This window comes from Spermophilus citellus (assembly GCF_964194105.1).
Source record: "Spermophilus citellus genome assembly, chromosome: 11".
NCBI lineage: Eukaryota > Metazoa > Chordata > Mammalia > Rodentia > Sciuridae > Spermophilus > Spermophilus citellus.
The window spans coordinates 79,390,521-79,413,278 of record NC_138192.1 but is presented as its reverse complement, the minus strand read 5'-3'; the positions used below and the strand labels follow the sequence as shown (position 1 = coordinate 79,413,278).

The 22,758-nt window shown below is 35.7% G+C and overlaps 1 protein-coding gene across 1 annotated transcript in view; it reads right to left on the bottom strand.

Moving 5' to 3' along the window:
* MTX2 (metaxin 2) overlaps nucleotides 1–22,758 on the bottom strand; it is a 64,367-nt gene that overhangs the window by 13,938 nt on the left and 27,671 nt on the right. The window contains exon 4 of the mRNA XM_081261290.1: nucleotides 9,890–9,962. Within this exon, the coding sequence (XP_081117416.1) occupies nucleotides 9,890–9,962 (73 nt within the window). The remainder of the gene's footprint in view (nucleotides 1–9,889; nucleotides 9,963–22,758) is intronic.

The window sequence follows — 22,758 nt, the reverse complement described above, 5'->3', positions numbered from 1 at the left end:
AAAGAAGTATTTCTTAGCAGGGCAAGTATTATCCCGTCGTTTTTTAACTTGACTAAAATCTTTGTAACTACTGTACTATTACAAAGAGTACAGGTCATCTGAGATTAAAAAACAAAACAAAACAACAACAACTAAAAATTAGTGCCTAGACTAAAGGGTATTTGGGGTATTCCATTTTTAGAGGAAAGTATATTTCTCCTTAATAAGTAGTTTCAAATTCTTGGAAAAAGTATATTTCTTTTCTTAGAAATATACTGAACACTATAGATTCTGAAGGAGGGAAGAAGTCTGGATGCTCAAGTGAGTACTCACGTATCTAATCATAAAGAGATATATAAAAATCAAGGTGTAAGGAACAACTGCCATAGACAATGCCGGGACTCACTGAAGTTGCTGGCCATGAGGAAGAGCAGCCATTGAACTGTTTAGTCATGTCTGCTTGCTATTGATAAAGACCTGTAACGGGCACTAGCCATAAGCATGCTTAGCAATGACTGGTTACAATTAATAGGGAGCAAATGTCCATGGACATGCGTGAAGAACATTCCCAGTTGCAATTACATCATTTTTTAACTTGACTAAAATTTTGGTAAGATTTTAGTCATAACCAATGGACACTGACTTTTACTGGATGTAACCAATCACCAAGGTACACCACCAACTTCGAACTGTATTTAAAATGCTTGTCCTGCCACACTGAAGAGTTTTGCTCCAAGAACATTGGTGAGACTGGCTGCCTTGCTGTGCATCCCCGAACTGACCCATTCCCTGACGTCCAGCTATCAGCTGGAGAGAACCGCCAGACAAGGACAATGTCTGCTCTTTAGCTAGGAGAAGTCACGTGGCATCAGAGGTATTTTGGGGCTTATGATTGCCCTAGGATTGTGCAATTTGCTTATAGTGTTTAATTAGTGTGCATGCCAGTTGAGGTGCTCCAGCACACCCAACATTTGTTGTATTAATTGTTTATATATGATGATTGGTGTGATCGAATATACGCTTGCATTGAAAGACAATTTGCCTCCCAGTAATTATTAATAGCGCCACTTGCCACACAAGGCAACAGATTACAAGTGAACAATGTTTTCTGTCACTACCTTGACTTAAAATAGAGCCAATGTTAAATGGTTATTATTGCAGGTTATCAGGCAAAAGCACAGTGACAGTTATTCTCTGGCAGCAAAGGTCATAAAAGAAAACTGAGGGCTGTTTTTCATTTTAGGCAGAACAGTCACTTTTAGAACTTTATTTCTCTTTTTAATATTTATTTTTTAGTTGTGTTGGACACAATACCTTTATTTTTATTTATTTATTTTTATATGGTGCTGAGGATCGAACGCAGGGTCTCACACATGCGGGCAAGCGCTCTACCGCTGAGCCACATCCCCAGCCCTAGAACTTTATTTCTATGAAAAAGCAAGAACACATTGCCAAACAAGTTTGTAGATTCAGAGAATGTCAGAAACAGAAAGAACCTTGGATGTCATCTAATTTGACCATCTCATATCACAGAGGAAGTTTACTGAAGAGAAGTTAAATTTCCCAAGGAATTGTTTCGTATTTGACAAAGTCATAAAGATTTAAGTCTTTAAGACAAATAGTCTTCTATTTTTTGCTCTCTCTTTAAAAATCTATTACAACTCAATAAGAAAACAAATAATCATATTTTTTAAATGGGAAAAAATCTGAACAGTACTTTACCAAAGAAGATATATGAATGTCAAACGTATGAAAAGTATGAAAAGATACTCAATATCATCAGTCACTAGTGAAAGACAAATTAAGGACTAGGAAGATGGCGGCATCACCCCCGTGTGCCGCGTCACTGTGCGGGAGAATGACGAGTTAAAACAGCTGGAGGCTGTCTTGTTGGGAGTTTCCAACGAAATTGAGGTGCTCCAGAATCTAGTGGAGGAATTTTCATCGCGCGAGGATCGGCTGCGGGGGCTCGGTCACGGGCGATATCTCCGCACAGAGGGTCGCACTGCTTGTTCGGCTGATCGCCCCGCGGCTGGAGTCTGCGGCATGCGCTGGGAAGCGGCGAGTTGGCGCAGTGCTACGGATTCTGTGGGCTCCTGCCAGCGGTGCAATGGCTGTGCTCAGTGCTGAGTTCTGGGTTTGAGATGGAGGAGAGAAGCGGTCCAGTTCGGTTCTCCACACCGGTCGGACCATGGAGGAGGCCAGCGGCTGCCATCTTGGAGAGCTGACGTAATCATCCCTGTTTTCTACTGATCTCAGCTCATTCAGCTACGGAACAGGTGATTTCAGGCTGTTATTTGCCTGCGTCTCACAGACAGATTGCTCAGGCTCAGGGCTAGAGAACCCGCGAGACTGCTTCTTGGAGCTTGCTCCTAGCGGACCGTGCACCGAGCTCTGAGCGGCCGGGTTCTGGCTCCCGGAGCTGCTTTTGCCCAGGGCTGGGGAACCCGCAGAGACTGTTTCTTGGAGCCTGCTCCTAGCGGTCTGTGCACCAAGCTCGGAGCGGCTGGGTGCTGACTCCCAGAACTGTTTTGGCCCAGGGCTGGGGAACCCGCGGAGACTGTTTCTTGGAGCCTGCTCCTAGCGGAGCATGCACTGGGCTCGGAGCAGCCGGGTTCTGGCTCCCGGAGCTGCTTTGGCCCAGGGCTGGGGAACCCGGAGACTGCTTCTTGGAGCCTGCTCCTAGCAGAGCATGCACCGAGCTCAGAGCGGCTGGGTTCTGGCTCCCGGAGCTGCTTTGGACCAGGACTGGGGAACCCACAGAGACTGCTTCTTGGAGCCTGCTCCTAGAAGAGAGTGTACCGAGCTCGGAGCGGCCGGGATCAGGCTCCCAGAGCTGCTTTGGCCCAGGGCTGGGGAACCCGCGGAAACTGCTTCTCGGTCCGGGTCCTGCTGGGTGCTGTGGGGGCCAGAGGGGCAGAGTGGCGCTGCCGCCTGCGCCCGGAACAGGCCAAGCGACCCGCCGGCGAGGTATCACGTCACCCCAACTGCAGCTGGGGCCGAAGAGAGCAGCTGCCCACGCCTGGAACAGGACCAGCGACCCGATGGCATGGTAGTCAAGTCACCCCATTTGGAGTAGGGGCCGAGCAGAGCTGCCGCCCGAGCCTACAAGGTAGGCAGACCTGTGACCCACCAGCGGGACAGGCCCGGTGGCCTGCCAGCATGGTGGACACGTCGCACCGATTGGAGTGGGGGCTGAGCGGGGCCGCTGCCTGTGCCCGGAAAAGGTCCAGCGACCCACCGGCGTGGCAGTCAAGTCACCCCATTTGGAGTGGGGGCCGAGCAGAGCCGCCGCCCGAGCTCGCAAGGTAGGCAGACCGGCGGCCCACCGGCAGAATGGGCCCAGCGGCCGGCCGGCAAGGCAGACACGTCACACTGGTTGGAGTGGGGGCGGAGCAGAGCCACCGCCCGAGTCCAGAAAAGGCCCAGCGACCCGCCGGAGTGGCAGTCAGGTAACCACATTTGGAGTGGGGGCCGAGCAGAGCTGCTGCCCGAGCCCGCAAGGTAGGCAGACCTGCGACCCACTGGCGGAATAGGCCCAGAGGCCTGCCAGCGTGGTAGACACGTCACACCAATTGGAGTAGGGGCCGAGCAGAGCCGCCGCCCGCATCCGGTCAGGCCCAACGACCCGAGGGTGTGGCAGTCACATCACCACAATTGGAGTAGGGGCAGAGCAGATCTGCCACCCGCGCCCGCAGGGTGAGCAGACTTGCGACCGACCGGCAGAGCAGGCCTAGCGGCCCGCCAGCATGGTACACACATCACCCCAATTGGAGGAGGAGCACAGCCACTAACCGCCCTGGAAGGGAGATTTTTCAACTATACAAGAGCAATATAAATAAATAGGGGGAAAATTTCAAAAACACAACAGTTTTACCAAGCAGAAAGAAACGCGAGCAGTATGAAAAAGACAAGGCAAGAAAGGACCACAAGCAATGCAAGTCAACTCAACTTTAGAAGAGGTAATAGCTGCAACAGATGGAATGTCAGATAAAGAATTCAGGATATACATGCTTCAGATGATCTGGAGTCTCAAGGAAGACATGAGACAGCAAAATCAAACAATGAAAGATCACTTTGACAAGGAATTACATAAACAAATCCAAGAAGCAAAGGATCAATTATACAGGGAGATAGAGGTAATAAAAAACAAACAAATAGAAATCCTAGAAATGCAGGAAGCAATAAACCAACTTAAAAACTCAATTGAGAATACTACCAGCAGAGTAGAACACTTAGAAGATAGAACATCAGACAATGAAGACAAAGTATTTCAACTTGAAAAGAACATAGACAGCTCAGCAAGACTGTTAAGAAACCATGAGCAGAACATCCAAGAGATATGGGATAACATAAAGAGACCAAACTTAAGAGTCATTGGGATACAGGAAGGCATAGAGGTCCAAACCAAAGGAATAAACAATCTATTCAATGAAATAATACGAGAAAACTTCCCAGACTTGAAGAATGAGACAGAATCCCAAATCCTAGAAGCCTACAGGACGCCGAATGTGCAAAATCATAAGAGATCCACACCTAGACACATTATAATGAAAATGCCCAACATACAGAATAAGGAGAGAATTTTAAAAGCTACAAGAGAAAGGAAGCAGATTACATTTAGGGGTAAACCAATCAGGATAACAGCTGATCTTTCAACACAGACTCTGAAAGCTAGAAGATCCTGGAATAACATATTTCAAACACTGAAAGAAAATGGGTTCCAACCAAGAATCGTGTATCCGGCGAAATTAAGCTTCAGGATGGAAGATGAAATTAAAACCTTCCACGATAAACAAAACTTAAAAGAATTTGCAGCTAGAAAACGATCTCTCCAAAAAATCCTTGGCAAAACATTACAGGAAGAGGAAATGGAAAATAACAATGAAAACCAACAGTGGGAGGTAGGACAGTAAAGGGGGGAAAATAATCAAAGAAGAAAACAAATCAGGTTTAGTAACATTAATAAACAAATATGGCTGGAAGAACAAACCATATCTCAATAATAACCCTAAATGTTAATGGCTTAAACTCACCAATTAAGAGACACAGGTTAGTTGAATGGATTACAAAACAAGACCCAACAATATGCTGCCTACAGGAGACGCATTTGATAGGAAAAGATATACATAGACTGAAGGCGAAAGGTTGGGAAAAATCATATCACTCATATGGACTGCGGAAACAAGCAGGAGTGTCCATACTCATATCAAATAAAATAGATTTCAAGCCAAAGTTAATCAAAAGGGATAAAGAGGGACACGACATACTGCTCAAGGGAACCATACATCAACAAGACATAACAATCATAAATATATCTGCCCCAAACAATGGAGCAGCTATGTTCATCAAGCAAACTCTTCTCAAGTTCAAGAGTCTAATAGACCACCATACAATAATCATGGGAGACTTCAACACACCTCTCTCACCACTGGACAGATCTTCAAACAAAAGTTGAATAAGGAAACTATAGAACTCAATAACACAATTAACAACCTAGACTTAATTGACATATATAGAATATACCACCCAACATCAAGCAATTACACTTTTTTCTCAGCAGCACATGGATCCTTCTCAAAAATAGATCATATATTATGTCACAGGGCAACTCTTAGACAATATAAAGGAGTAGAGATAATACCATGCATCTTATCTGATCATAATGGAATGAAACTGAAAATCAACGATATAAGAAGGAAGGAAAAATCATGCATCACTTGGAGAATGAACAATAGGTTACTGAATGATCAATGGGTTTTAGAAGACATCAAGGAGGAAATTAAAAAATTCTTAGAGTTAAATGAAAACACAGACACAACATATCGGAATCTATGGGACACATTGAAAGCAGTTCTAAGAGGAAAATTCATTGCTTGGAGTTCATTCCTTAAAAAAAGAAAAAAAAAAACAACAAATAAATGATCTCATACTTCATCTCAAAATCCTAGAAAAAGAAGAGCAAAACAACAGCAAAAGAAGTAGAAGGCAAGAAATAATTAAAATCAGAGCTGAAATTAATGAAATCGAAACAAAAGAAACAATTGAAAAAATTGACAAAACTAAAAGTTGGTTCTTTGAAAAAATAAATAAAATCGACAGACCCTTAGCCATGCTAACAAAGAGAAGAAGAGAGAGAACTCAAATTACTAGCATACCGGATGAAAAAGGCAACATCACAACAGACACTCAGAAATACAGAAGATAATCAGAAATTATTTTGAATCCTTATACTCCAATAAAATAGAAGATAGTGAAGGCATCGATAAATTTCTTAAGTCATATAATCTGCCCAGATTGAGTCAGATAGAGCCCTAATATCCAGAATATACAAAGAACCCAAAAAATTAGATAATAAGATAACAAATAACCCAATCAACAAATGGGCCAAGGACCTGAACAGACACTTCTCAGAGGAGGACATACAATCAATCAATAAGTACATGAAAAAATGCTCACCATCGCTAGCAGTCAGAGAAATGCAAATCAAAACCACCCTAAGATACCATCTCACTCCAGTAAGATTGGCAGTCATTACGAAGTCAAACAACAACAAGTGCTGGCGAGGATGTGGGGAAAAGGGTACACTTGTTCATTGTTGGTGGGACTGCAAATTGGTGCAACCAATTTGGAAAGCAGTATGGGGATTTCTTGGAAAGCTGGGAATGGAACCACCATTTGACCCAGCTATTCCCCTTCTCGGTCTATTCCCTAAAGACCTAATAAGAGCATGCTACAGGGACACTGCTACATCGATGTTCATAGCAGCACAATTCACGATAGCAAGATTGTGGAACCAACCTAGATGCCCTTCAATAGATAAATGGATAAAAAAAATGTGGCAATGGAGTATTACTCTGCATGAAAAAATGACAAAATCATAGAATTTGGAGGGAAATGGATGGCATTAGAGCAGATTATGCTAAGTGAAGCTAGCCAATCCCTAAAAAACAAATGCCAAATGTCTTCTTTGATATAAGGGGAGTAACTAAGGACAGAGTAGGGACGAAGAGCATGAGAAGAAGATTAACATTAAACAGGGATGAGAGGTGCGAGGGAAAGGGAGAGAGAAGGGAAACTGCATGGAAATGGAAGGTGATCCTCAGGGTTATACAAAATTACATACAAGAGGAAGTGAGGGGTAAGGGAAGAATAATACAAGTGGAAGAAAAGATTTACAGTAGAGAGGGTAGAGAGAGTAGAGGGGAGGGGAGGGGAGGGGAGGGGGGATAGTAGAGGATAGGAAAGGCAGCAGAATACAACAGACACTAGAATGGCAATGTGTAAATCAATGGAAGTGTAAATGATGTGATTCAGCAATCTGTATATGGGGTAAAAATGGGAGTTCATAACCCACTTGAATCAAACTGTGAAATATGATATATCAAGAACTATGTAATGTTTTGAACGACCAACAATAAAAAAAGAAAAATAAATAAATAAATAAAATTTTTAAAATTAAATTAAAAAAAAGACAAATTAAAACCACAATGGGAAATTACTACACACCTATCAGAATAGGTAAGTTTTTTTTCCTTATTTATTTTTTAATTATTAAAAAATAATTTCCTTAATTATTTTTTAATTAGTGCTTTATAGTTGTACATGATGGTGGGATTTGTTTTATATATTTGTACATGCATATAATATAACAGAATAATTTGGCCAGTATTATTCTTCAGTATTTCCCCTCTCTCTTTCCTTCTCCTTCCCCCTGGTCCATTTTCTCTACTGATCTCCCTTTGATTTTCATGTGATCACCCCTACCTTTCTTTTCCTTTTTCCTCTCTAGTTTCCACATATGAGAAAAAAAATACAATCCTTGACATTCTGAGTTTGGCTTACTTATTTAAGTTCTTTCTGTTTTCCTGCAAATGACATAATTTCATTTTTCCATTATAGCTGAATAAAACTCCATTTTCTTGATCCATTCATCCATTGATGGACACCTAGTATGGTTCCATAGTTCAGCTATTATAAATTTTAAAATTGTATATGGTGCAATGTATTGATTGAAGTTCTTTTTTTCTCCTCTTTGCCTATGGATAACCAATTGGCCCAACACCATTTGTTGAAAAGACTATCCTTCCTCCAAGGACTTCCTAGGCAACTATCAAAGGTCAAACAAGCAAATAAACTTTTTAAACACTGCCCCTATCACCTCAACTCATGTGATGAAAGGGAATACTAATAAGAGATATGACTAAATGTAAATATCTTAGTCGAAAGTGTCATTTTCAAATACTTACAAGAGACTCCACCTATGAATGAGAAATGTATCTTTCCCTGTTGTCTTTCATGGAGTATGAAAAGAAGACAATTAACTAACTAAATGATATTAAACATAGTAACTTAAACATAGTAACTTATACATAGTAGACGAACCACGACTTATTATTTACCAAAGTTTTTAATTTTGGTATTAGATTACTGATCTTTTCTTGTGTGTGTACATATATACAGATTATATATATATATATATATATATATATATATATATATATATAGTCTCAGTATGACTACAGAGGAAAAAAAGATGGAAAGAACACATATATTTCAACAGAATTCAGTAAAGTTTATAAAAAAAACTTTGCCCTTATCACCTCAATTCATTTTTTATCTATAAAATCAGCTTAAAAATGAGTCAATGAATGACTTCCATGAATCTAAAATATATTTACATTCAGAAGTCTAAAAAATTATTTTGGAAATATTTTCTAAATGTATACTCATAAGTCTAATAAATGCATATGTATACATTCAGAATCTTCAGTGTGTATGGGATTGGTATCTTTATATCTTTTGACAATTACCACTACCCATAAAAACTTAAGGTGAAAAAAAAAAAAAGCTTAACAAGTCATTCCTAAGTTATCATCATATCACAATGAAAAGAATTAATATTTTTCTCCCTAAAAAAGCAATATAGTTATATTCAACAATTTATCCATGAAGGAGTGATCCCATGTGCTATTACTGCTCCAGTAAAAACACAATTAAAATAACTCATGTCAATTACATTTAACATTTATTTAATAGCTTTGTGATATATTTTTGTATTGAAAATAATTTAAATCATATTTAAACACTACTTTAGTCAACTAGAATATGAAATACAGAAACAAAATACTGATCATAAAACATAGCAAAAGGTGACATTTTAATAAATAATATCTTAAAATCTGTTAAAATAAAACATAGCCTTCCTTCCCTTCCCTTCCTCCCTCAATTCTTCCTGCCCCCTTTTCCCTTTCTTCTCCTCCCTCCCCCCTCCCTCCTTCTTCCTCTCTCTCTCTCCCTCCCTCCTTCCTTCCCTCCCTCTTCCTGGCTACCAAGTGAACGACTCTGCTCTACAACATTCTTCCCACCACCATGTAAGTTTACAAAATAAATCTTAGGGTATCTCCTGCAAAAAAATAATAAATAAATAATAAAGAGTTAGAAACTAAAAAATGTCGACAATGATTTTAACTAAGATCTAGTGACAAGTTAATTATTCCATGATATTCCTTCTTCTCCCTAATATTATGCGACAAGATAATTTAGACAAGTGTGTTCAATAATAAAGGGATTCATTAATATTAGAATTTGTTTAATATTAGAATTTGTCCTGTGTAAAGTAAAACTAGGAAAATCTGAGATTATGTATTTCCTTAATATTTACTTATTTAAAATAATTTTCATAACATATCAGTAACCATCTCTGATTAGAGTTGAAATCTGTAGACAGACTGGTTCCAAGATTGTTAAGATTGCAATTATTACTTTACAAAACAATGTGAAAATTCTTCAAAAGTAAACAACAAGAACAACAACAACAACAACAAAAATCAAGCATTTTTAACATCGACACAAACTATAATTTTATCAATCCAGAATGTAAACAGAGAAGGAAAAAAATCATACTTACCAGATGGAGACATATATTCTGCATTTGCCCTATAAACCACTTTGACAGGCAGATTACACATCTGCAAAAAGGCCTATAAATAAGAAGAAATACAGTAAGTCTAGTGAAAGTATATTTATATTTGAACAAAACTTTTTATTTATTTCATAAACTTAATAGTCCATACAGCAATACTCTACTGGAAAAGAATAAACCGTTTTAAAGTTAAGGATTTGTGGGCTGGGGATATGGCTCAAGCAGTAGCGCGCTTGCCTGGCGTGCAGCCCGGGTTCGATCCTCAGCACCACATACAAAGATGTTGTGTCCGCCAAAAACTAAAAAATAAATATTAAAAAAATATTCTCTCTCTCTCTCTCTCTCTCTCTCTCTCTCTCTCTCTCTCTCTCTCTTTAAAAAAAAAGTTAAGGATTTGTTTTCCAAACAAAAATAAGATATCATTTCACTAATAAAAAGTCACTATGACTTAGACATTAATAAACACATGAATCTGCTAGATGTGGTGGTGCACACCTGTTATCCTAGGAGGCTTCAGCCAGCCTCAGCAACTAAGTGGAACCCTGTCTCAAAATAACAAAGGTAAAAAGGACTGAGAATGTGGCTCAGTGGTAAACCACCCATGGGTTCAATCACTGGTATAATAAATAGATAAAGTCTAACTAACTTAAAATATATATACTTAAGGAAGCACATAAATATCCCTACTTGTTTACTATATTAGTTTAGGTAAGTAAGCAGTCTTAAACTTTGCTTTAATTTTCTTTAATAGATTATTGAAGTCCAAATTTTATAAGGTACTGATTGCTTAATTCCACTACTCTCTGCAGGATCATCATCTCTCTCATCTGCTACTTCAACATTCTCTCCAGTAATATTCAAAATCCTAACTAGGTAGTTCTATGGTCACTAATTCACTTTTTAAAGGTTTAAACTGTTTATCTTCACTTGGTTTATAGGAACAAAAATTTTACAAGCAATTTAAATGTCTTTATAAAAGTACAGGTAAATCATTACAGTAATTCTAAACCACAGAGTATTGTACAGTCAATTTAAAAACTCATGCTTTTGAGAATATTTTATGATAAAGAATAAATGTACACATTATAATGTAATATAAAAAATACAAAATCACATTACTACAGAATACTGATTCATTTTTACCTGTTAAGACACCAGTGCACTCTACCAAATCCACTATTTTTTATAATAATCAAAGTTTACTCCCCTTGTTTTCTCTCCTGTGACTTTTTGGCTTCTTTATCTCCACACATAAAACTTATCTATGTTCTCTATGAAACAGTTTAATTATTCAACTGGAACATCATACATTATGATGGTTCTATTACCACATACAAGTTAGAAAACAAACCTTTCATCTTCTTTGAAACTGAGGAAACTATTATAAATAGCAGTCAAATGTAATTTAAGATAAATCAGGGCTGGGGATGTGGCTCAAGTGGTAATGTGCTCGCCTAGCATGCGCAGGGCACTGGGTTTGATCCTCAGCATCACATAAAAATAAAATAAAGATATTGTGTCCACCGAAAACTGAAAATAAATATTAAAAACGATAAATTAATAAATTAACAAGGCTATTACTTATCACATATTAAGATTATGAACAGAACACCTTACTATCACCCAATAGAGATTTCTCATAAGAGTTCATACAATTCGTTAGTTCTGGATCAAAAATCAGTCTTTTTTGGGGGGTTGGGGGTATTGGGGATTGAACTCAGGGGCACTAGACCATTGAGCCACATCCCCAATCCTATTTATTTAGAGACAGTGCCTCATTTTTGCTGAGACTGGCTTTGAACTCACAATCCTCCTGCCTCAGCCTCCCAAGCCACTGGGATTACAGGTGCGTGTTACCATGCTGGCAAAAATCAGTCTTAAGACTCAAAAAGTAGTTAAGAGTACTGAACAGTGATTACTGCCTTGTACAAAGAGCTCCATTTACCCCAAATTATGTCAATTCCCTTCTTCAAATACATCTTCCCAAAATTCTAGTCCTCTAAAGAATGTTTCCCTATAAAAATAAATCCTATGAGTCTCAATCTATTACCCTCACTACTTAGTTTGATTTGCTACATTTATCTATAACTTATATATGCATGTCTGATCTCCCTAAGTGTGTGTGACATTTCTTAGAAAGCCAAGTAGTAGGTTTTAATTTTTTGTATTTGTTACCCTCCCCACAGTCTCCACTTCCCACAACTAACCTAAGAGAGTGCAGTACTTGTAAATAAGCATTCAACACTGTTTACTGATGGGCCAAACATGCCCCCAAAAGTTTACTGTAGCCATCTGTCCATCAACCCCTCTACTCTTCACAGATGTTCTCCCCTTTCCCTATAGTGGATGAACCTGTGAATTATATCTGTACACAGATGGTGCCTGAAATTAAAAACCTGTATTCCCAGTCTACTTTATAATGAAATGTGGTCAATGTCTCAATTTTGGTCATTGGGACTAAAAGTTCTGCATAACCATTAGGAAGTTTCTTTAAAAGAAGGGGATATGTTTTCATTTTTCCCCCCTGCTGACTGAAATGTGAAAAGAATGATTATAGGTACAGCAGTGAAACTGAACCATGAAATAGAAGCTGAGGATGAGGCAACAAGAGTAAAGGAGTCCCTAAACTTGGATTACCTGCTTTTATAAAAGAAAGACATAAGCTTCTTTTTACACTGCTACTATATTTTAGGTTTCTGTCACCCATAGTGTAATCCTAATTTATTCACCTACAATTACTAATCATAGGTTTAAACACCATCTCACCTGATCAAAAGTTTGATTCTTCTACCTCTAAGTGTAAACAAGTTGTCTTCTCAATCTATTACCTCTGATCCCAAATTACAGTAATAGCTTATTGTGACCCCTATTATAGGCTAGGACAATGATTCTCAAACCTCATCAAAATCATGTGGAAGGCGTACTAAAAAGGAAAGAATTAGAGTAAATGTGAACAATTCATTTTAAAAGCTGGATCAGCAGGAAGAGGGAGTAGAAAAATGGATTCCCTTCTATTACTTATGTATCTATACTGATGATGAAAAGCAGAGCTCTTCACTGAGAGGGGAAAAAAATGGCAGAGATGAGCTCAATGACAGAACACTTGCCTAGCATGTGCAAAGCCTGGGTTCAATCCCCAACACTACAAGAGAAGGAGACACACACACACACCCACACACACACACCCCACACACATACACTGTTTACTGATGGCTTCTTTATCTCCACACATAAAATGTATGTATATACAAACACCAGTGGAGATAAGCCGAAATTATAAGAAACAAGATCCATGAGAAGATAAACAGGGATAGAATAAGAACACAGCTAGAGTGATGAGTTTTTTTCAGGAAACAGATTTTTTTCCACTGCAATGCAAGGATGTTCAGAATCAATGATGTTGACTATATGTTGATAGGAGAGGACAAGAAAATGAGTACTTGCTCACATTCAGTGAAATGGGAAGAGGAATCATTTGCTGAGAACAAGAGGATAAGAGGGATTTAGGCCTTTTGGAGAGCAAAGGAATATGAAATAACTGTTTAATATATCTTCTCAAATACTCAATTGTTAGTTGACAATTATAATGCTATATAAAATATTAAGTATGATATATTTTGCTAGACTACATGCACAGTGATAACTATACTAATCAATAATCTATAAAGTTATATTTCACTAGAAAAAAGATTAAACAATCAATCTACCTCTATATTTCATAATCAGTCCCATAATTTTTCACTCCTGTATGAAATATAACTGACTTAATTTTGACCAATTTAACAATACTCAACTTACCACAGACCTCAAATGATGGTATAATTCTGGCCAGCCAGAAATTAATTTTAGAGCATTTACTTCAATTACTCTTCATCAAAAAATTTTCCACATTAATCTGTACATCACAAATAAGTTTGATGGCACAAAAACAGCATTTTTATACAAACATTAAAAATGCAAAACCAACACATCACCATGACTGTTTTCAATAATATAAAAACTTTGAAACAAAGCAAACTTTGACTTAAATAGTATTTCTCTTTTCTCTCCAAGGATGGAAGATAAGTCTGAGAAGTTCCAAAACAGTACTTTCACCTTTCACTATTTTCTATTCTTTTATTTTATTTAATTTTTAAATATTCTTCACTGTTATTTGCAATCTTATCAACACACACACTCTCTCTCACACACACACACACAAAAACTCCAAGTAATAGGCCTTAAATACCAGCCTATAACACATTTTTTACTTTCAGTTTCAAGTAGCAACCTGCATATTTTTATTCTTATGTAAAGCCAAAGAAAAATGTCACTCTAATTATAACAAACTTAGGATAACTCACTTAACTCATTCTCTAGTTGGATAGTTTATTCCAAACCAATTCAAATGAATGACAACATAAAATAATTTGAATGAAAACAGCACATCCTATCAGAATAATGTTTTATAACTATACTGCTCAATATGGTAACCACTAATTATATGTTGTTATTTAGATTAAATTTAAATTTATTAAAACTGAATAAAATTTTAAAGTCAGTTTCCCAAACTAGCCACATTTCAAGAGCTCAATGGAACCTGTGACTATTGGCTACTGTATTAGCACACATACAAAACTCTTCCTTCATCACAGTGTGATGTGGTGATGACTTCTAGATGTCTATGGGACAGCATGGGTCTGTAACAATAATAATCAACACATAAAAGAGGTCCTGGTATGAAAGTCTGACATCACCTGTAAGTAATTAAACTAAATATTATTTAAAACACAATCTTCATAACGGTACAGTGCATAAAAATAAGTAATCAACTTTAAAAACAATTTTTTTAGTTGTAGATGGGTATAATATCTTTATTTATTTATTTATTTTTATGTGGTGCTGAGGATTGAATCCAGTACCTCACATGTGCAAGGCAGGTGCTCTACCACTGATCCACAACCCCAGCCCAGTAATCAACTTTTGATGCTGGTGACACATTTAACATCATAATATTCCTAATTTCAGAGAGAACTAATATAGGCTTACTCATTTGTTGAATAACTGATAAAACGATCAAGCAAATTAACATGTAAAAACTAAAACCTAAAAAATTAATTAAAATTACAGTCAATAAATATAGTTATATAGTTTGTATTTTTCAAATACAAATCTACTAAGTTCCTATGACACGGCAGGGAATGTTTTAAACACACACAAACACAAATAGACACATATGAATGTACACAGTATCTGACTTTTAAGACCCTGAAATTTAATAAGCTTTAACACATTTAATAAATTAATTAAATTCTTTTTTTAATTTTACTTTTTTTAGGTTTTTTTTTTAAGGTGGACCCAATGTTATTTTATTTATTTATTTTTTTTAATGTGGTGCTGAAGATCGAACCCAGTACCTCACACATGCCAGGAGAGCACACAACCACTTGAGCCACATCCCCAACCCCTAATTAAATTCTTTTTAAAAAAATATTTATTTTTTAGAAGTAGTTGGACACAATACTTAAGTCCATTGAGTGTCAGCCAAAGAGTTTTTTTATATGGTGCTAAGGACTGAACCCAGGGCCTCGCACCTGCTAGGAGAGTGCTCTACCACTGAGCCACAACCCCAGCCTATAGTTGAATTATATTAAGGAATCTTGGCAATCTTTAAAAAAAAAAAAAAAAAAAAAAAACTACTGAAATAACAGTGGAGGAGTAGAAATGGTATAAGTCCAGAAAGACACAAAGAATGGAAGAAAAAACAAAAGCAGACCAGACAAGTCAACCCATTGCTGTAAAATGGAAAGCTGATTTAATGGAGCAAAGGAAACTGAAACCTAAGAGCTTACAGAGGAGAAAAATCAATACATTCACATAACAGAAACAAAGATTCCAAACTTGGAGGCACCAGGCAGCACAAAAAGCAGAGAAAAGGCATGGGACTACAAACATAAGGATGGCTGAAGGTTTGTTTAAGCGACAGGTGATCAGCCCTCCCTTAATCTATGCAGGAGACAGAGGTTTATTCTTTGGAGAAATAATTAGAGATACCTAATTCAAGGATCCAAGCACAGAATAAGGAACTGGGTAAGGTGTCACATGGAAAAGACAAAGGTTAAGCCTAAGTGTACATATTAACTGAAGAGATCCTAGTTACCACTCTCCCTTTTCAGCTCCCAAACACAGGATCTCTCTCCGGAGGGGGGAAAAAAGAAAGATACTCTAAATACTGACAATTTTAGTGCAGCTCAGGGTATGAGCAGACAATAAAAATGGCAGCTCAATGTTTAAATAGAATAATTCTTGTAACCCAAGACCCTAATACAATTATCAGGGGCATAGCTGGCACTCAAAGAACTGGAGATTAAAAGAAAAATTATTTTTTCCTAAGTTCTATAATGAATGTTTTAAAATTGTTCTTTATAGACTAAAACAATATTACCAACTAAGAAAAATGGCAGCAACAAAAAACTTTAATTCTTATGATAAGCTAAATAATAGATGGTAGGGACACAAAATTTAGTCATTTCATTTTGGTTAACAGAAACTCAATACTGAATCATTTATCAATAAGCAACACCGGGCTGGGGATGTGGTTCAAGCGGTAGCTCTCTTGCCTGGCACGCGTGTGGCCCAGGTTCGATCCTCAGCACCACATACAAACACAGATGTTGTGTCTGCCAAAAACTGAAAAATAAATATTAAAAAAAAAAATTTTTTTAAAAATAAGCAACACCAACTATCTTCTTTCCTCTCTTTTCTTTTCTTTTTGGTGCAGGGGAGGGAACCCAGGGCTTCAAGCATGCTAGGCAAGTGCTCTAATGAACTAAACACCCAGCCCCTTCTTTCTTCTTCTTTATTTCAAGAACAAATGAACAATTGTCTTACAAGTTAAATACAGAACAATTCTCTTCAATTGCATATAAGAAATAAAACCAGCACAATGTGCCAATAAAAGTGTTAAAATAATTCAACATGTTTGAAATTGTCCTTAATAAAATTTTAAAAGAGTGGATGCTTTACTGACCAATCCTATGGAATTTAAGGTATGTGAGTCACATTAACAAAGTCACTCAAATTCTAGAAAGAACACAATCCATTTGCAGTCATCCAGGTAAAACTATACTTAAACTCGGGTTTTCTTCTTTTTGGAGAAAGCTTTTATTCATTTCATAATTTAATCTGAAATATTTTATGTAAAAATTCACTAAGGACAATTGTCAAGCATGCAATGCCATTCTTAGGGTAAAAAATGAAAACGATACTGAATTTTAATTCATGTCCTGTTTCACCAGACACAAAAGAAAATCTGTGACAACTGAAGAATTATTTTCCACCTTACTGAAGAAGCATGTTTTAAAATTAAAAACCATGAACAAATCTACCTACAAAATAATTCATTTTTATATCAAACAGCTGCAGACCCTATAATTGAAATAATGTATCTAAGGTTACAAATGAAAAGTGTTAGGTATCATTCTTGAAGTGACAGATTAAGTTCCTAATCCAGTTACAGTAATAGCCATATTTGTAGTTTAACATAAATTAAAACCTTAATTATATTTGTGACTATTTTAAACAAAATAACAAATTCCTTTGTACCTGTGAATGTAATTTATAGCAAAGCCAGGTTCATTTTCCAAACCAATCTATTTCACACTGCAGAAGTACTCTGGTATAATGACATAATGTGATTCTTGTAGAATGTTGAAAGAGTAGATTCACTAAATGCACAGAAGAGGTTTGAAGATAAATGAAGATGCTATTCATTCAAGGGTAATTTCATCTTAGAACTATATGAAAGATGTTTCACTCACACAGGGTAGTGTATGGCCTCAAATTTAAGTATATTTTCAGCTCGAATACAATGCTGCTAGATGGATTATGTTCATACTATATATCTAATAATGAAGAATTCTAGGCTTTTTATGTTTAATAACAGAATTGTATTTTTTTCATCTTACCACTATGTCTTTATTGTTCTGTATAACAGCAACCAATTTTAAAATTCTGCTTGCTATTTACTTGTTAAAAAAGTATACAAGTTGTATAATAACTTATAATCTTTCAGAATTACAGGAATGTATATTTTTGCTAAGTTAAATAAATATTTATATTAGCAGACTATTACCCTGTATAACTATTTTGCATTATTTCACTAATTAGTAAAATGACAACTCAACCACCTACTTCTTACATTATGATACTTACATTATTTTGAATACAAAATACTTCACTTCCTCAAATCCTACAAGTTTAAATGTTTTACATATACCATATTGTTAATGTGTTGAGAGACTAATATTAATACTGAGATTTTTTAACCTACTAAATTCTGATTTTAAGTTATTTTTTATAAACATCACATTTCATATATTTAAATCATGCCAATTGCTAGAAGCATAACCATCAAAATGCTTTAATACTCCTGGTATAAAAACAATAATATAAAATAAGACAATTAATCAGAGGAATTTAAATTGAGTGATAGCAGCTCCACTTTGTTCATTTAGAATACTAAAAAGGATTTTAAAGTCCCCTATCTAAAAAATGTTCACTAAATTCTCTTTCCTTAGTTTCCCTTTCCTCCTCCCAACTCTGAACATAAACATAGATGTCTCATTTTACAGGATGATCAAAATGAAAGACTGAATACTACAAATTTTACAGTTTATGAAATTTTAAGGAAGTTCTATCAATATTTTAAATAATTTCCACAAAACACTATTCTGTTAATTCTCTATTAAAATATACCCATTGGCATCATCCTACCTGTATTTATATCAGGTTTAAACTGACCCTTCAAATGACATATAACCCTGAACAACTTTTTTTTTAAAGGAAAATTGTACATAACTGAATTGAAAACTCAAAAATCTTTTCCTCTAAAATTTTCAGGTAGGCTGTCTATTGTGACCATCTGAATGACTTGACAAGTTGAGAGCAGCTTATTTTCATATTCACAGTTATTTCTCCAATGCAACAACCGACCTGCAGGCCCAAAGAAGAGGTACTCCTTCCTCTGCTCATCCCCAAACACTACATTAGAATACCATTTAACCACTAATTAACATGTCCACCTAAAAAGCATCACTTGCTAAAAGGGAAAAGCAAGGGTCAGCTAAATATTTATCAGCCGACCTGACATTTAAGTGTTATAGTACAGCATTAATGGTGCCTTCAAAAACGCTGACTTTTTAAAAATGATGTAACACATTCAACACCAAGTAGGGTTTTCCCCCACTGTTGTCATGTTTCATTTTTAGAGATGGAGTATTTATTCAAAAAGGATAAGGGAAAATAAAAATATTAAATATAACAGGGATATTCACTTCATTCTGAGCTTAAATGTTATTCTTGAAGTAAAAATATTTTTCATGTAGCATTCTTATAATGATCATCAGTTTAAGACATTGTCTAAAAAATACACGAAATTTTTATAATATTTGGATCAGCCAATCAAAAAGAAAAAGGTTTTAATTGGCTTCCTATACACTACATGATATTCTTTTTCAAATTTACTAGAAAGTAACATTTTATTAACGATGTTCACAAAATAAGTACATAAATCTTTAGTCAAAATAGGTACTAATTCACATCTTACATTGCTATAGCTTTCACTTCTTTCTACAGAATTTCTCCTTTATTACCCAACTTGAGCTTCATAATAACATAATATAGTTAAGACTACCTTTATCTCATTTCAAAAATATAAAAGCTAAGACATGTTATCTTTCATACTTTAATAAAAACTATAAAATTTAAGACACATTTGTTGGGAAATGTCAAAAATAATGTGATTAAATGTTCACTTATTATTGGGTAAAAATCCAAAGATCTTCACCACTGGACTAGTCTAATATGCATCAAAGTGTTCTGTGTGTGGGCTGTCAACTCAGACTCCCTAACTTTGCATTTCAGTTCTGCCAAGTACAGCCCATATAACTTTGGGCAAATCATTTCACCTCTCCACCTTACTTTCCTAATGTGTGGGGAAATTGGAATAATAAAAATACCTAACTCATAAGATTGCTGTAAGAGAGGATTATCCATGATACTTATACTACATACCACCCTACTTCATACAGTTGTTGTAAGGATTAAATAAATTAACAAGAACTTTAGGTGCTCAACACAGTAATAAGTACATGTGGCGTTCACCAATGCTGTTATTTTCTGTTTACCTCCACAATTTGTGGACTCATGATCTTGGGCAGAGCACCTCTGAGTTTTAGTTTCCACATCTTTAAAATGAGATTAAGAATGAAACTCTACAGTAGGATGTTGGTAAGGATTAGATGCAATACTCTATATAAATGATCTCCATAGAGAGCATTTTACAATAAAAGCATTTAGTAAATATTAAATTTTAAAACCAAACCTTATTCAATATTATTAAAATAACATGCTATTTGAATTAAAGCATTCAATATTAACATCTTTAAGGTATGGCATAAAAGAATGATTACAAAAATTTTAATGCTCATACAAATACAAATATGTCCCCCAGAAATCTTACATATGACATTTACTCTCAATTACTTTAGTGTTTTTTTAGGTATTATCAAGCCCACAAGTTCTATTCCTCTTGCTGAAATTCATTATGTGTTTTTCTGTCGAAGAATCAGGAGAAAAGGAAATAATGACCTACATTCTTTTTGTAAATACACCAGGCATTTTTCTAAGTGTTTTACACATTACGTATTCAATCCTCATAACCCAATGGGACAGCATCTACTATATCTCCATTTTACAGATTAGGAAACTTGAAATAAACAGTCCTATTTAAGGTCTGCTGTATTTGGAAAAGAAATTAATTGCCTACATTCCATTTGTGGACTCTGCTATAAAAGCAAATACAGACTTCAAAAGTTCTTAAAAAGCCTTTTTTGTAGAAAACTTACAAAGTTCACCTGTATTTGCTCTTTACACCTGCACTCTTTAATACAAGAGTCATCAGTTACACAAGGCTACTAAGCACTTGCAATGTGCCTAAGGATGCACATGTGCCATAGCATAAAATAACATCAGATTTTGAACTTTATAAGAAAAAATGTAAAATATAAACATTGTATTGATTACATGATAAAATATTATTTTGATGAAATAGGTTAAATAAAATACATTATTAAAATTAACTTCACCTGTTTCTTTTATTTTTTTAAATAGGGATACTTTAAATATTTTTAAAATCTTCTGTTAAGAGACGGAGTAATAGAAAATTATTATCAAAGTTATTTTTCCAATCAATATAAACTTCAAAGTCAAAATTATAGAATAGAAAACTTCTTCTTCTTTTTTTCTTGTATGCAATATTATACATACACATACATACACACATGCACATAGCTCACAGGAGCCATAGGAACATACTATATAATACTTCACTATATTCAGTATACAAGGTGACATGACCAAATAACATTTTAGATAAAATCAATACTTTGTAGATGAGGGAAGGAAAGCAAAACTAAGGGCAATAGTCACAGGGGAAAAGATTTTTTTTTTCTTTTAGACTGAAAACATAAAGGTTCCTTTAACTAAAAAAAAAAGCTAAGCATTTAGCTTCAGGGATATAATAAATACCAAGTCTAGGAGGGAAATAAAATTTACATTCCCTGGCTTAACTTGCAGGCTATTAAAATATCTGTTTGATATTTGGTATCTTATAGAAAATATTCAGTTTATGGATACCTGTCATATTGTGTTGATCAGCTTTATACATCAAGCAAGAAGCCTTTAAATGATTCTTCTAAACAGATGCTGATCCACTATATAGAAGAAAATTGCTCTATAAAGTTTACATCAGATATGTGGAAAAGTCACATTTATAGTCATGGCTACTATCAGCTGTCAAGCCAAAGAATATTGAAGAAAACTAAGAATTTTAATATATGCTGGTTAATTTATCATCTAAGTGACATATGTACGATAAAAAAAGAAATGGTTAAGCAAAATTCTGCATTTTAAAAGATCCTTTTTCTGTTTTATTTTAAATTCCAACAATTAGAGAAACTATAATAAGAAAACAAATTAATAAGAACTACAAAAATAGAATTGATGAAGTACATACTAGATGTCTTTTTTCCTCCCCTTCCCTAGATTATTAAAATGTTAATTTAAAAAAAATTAATTGTACATAGCACAATTTATTTATTTATTTATTTATTTGGTGCTAAGGATCAAACCCAGTATTGCACACATACAAGGCAAGCATTCTACTGCTGAGCCACAACCCCCAGCCCCTAAAATGTTAATTTTTAAAAGTGATAATATATTTATATCTTGCTTTGTACTAGAAACTGGTTAAAATATCTATTCTAGGGCTCTTCAACCTTGACACTATTTACATTCAGGGTTGTGCACCGTAGGACGGTTAGCAGCAACCTTTTGTGGGGGTTAAAAAGCTCCCCAGTTGAGAAACATTATTAGTCTATTCCTACCTAAAATGCCTTCCTTTGGGTGAAAATTACTTTAGTTCTTCCTAAATTACTATTAGTTTTAGGGCTCTTCATACAGATTCCCAGATAGCTTGAGGAGGGAGATCATAAACCTGTGAAACCACATGCAGAATAGCCTGGGTATATTTTTATTTCTATGTGTGCAGTGGGGTGTTTTCTGGGAAAATGTTCTATAACTTTTGTTAAATCCTGAAAGAGTTATCCCCAAAATGGCAACTGATGAAGGGTTAAGAATCAGTGCTTCAACTAAAATATTCACTTCCCAAAAGCTTTTCAAAAATATAAACATTGAGAAAGGTAGCAGAATACAACAGTTACTAATAGGGCATTATGTAAAATTGTGGATGTGTAACCGACGTGATTCTGCAATCTGCATTTGGGGTAAAATTGGGGGTTCATAACCCACTTCAA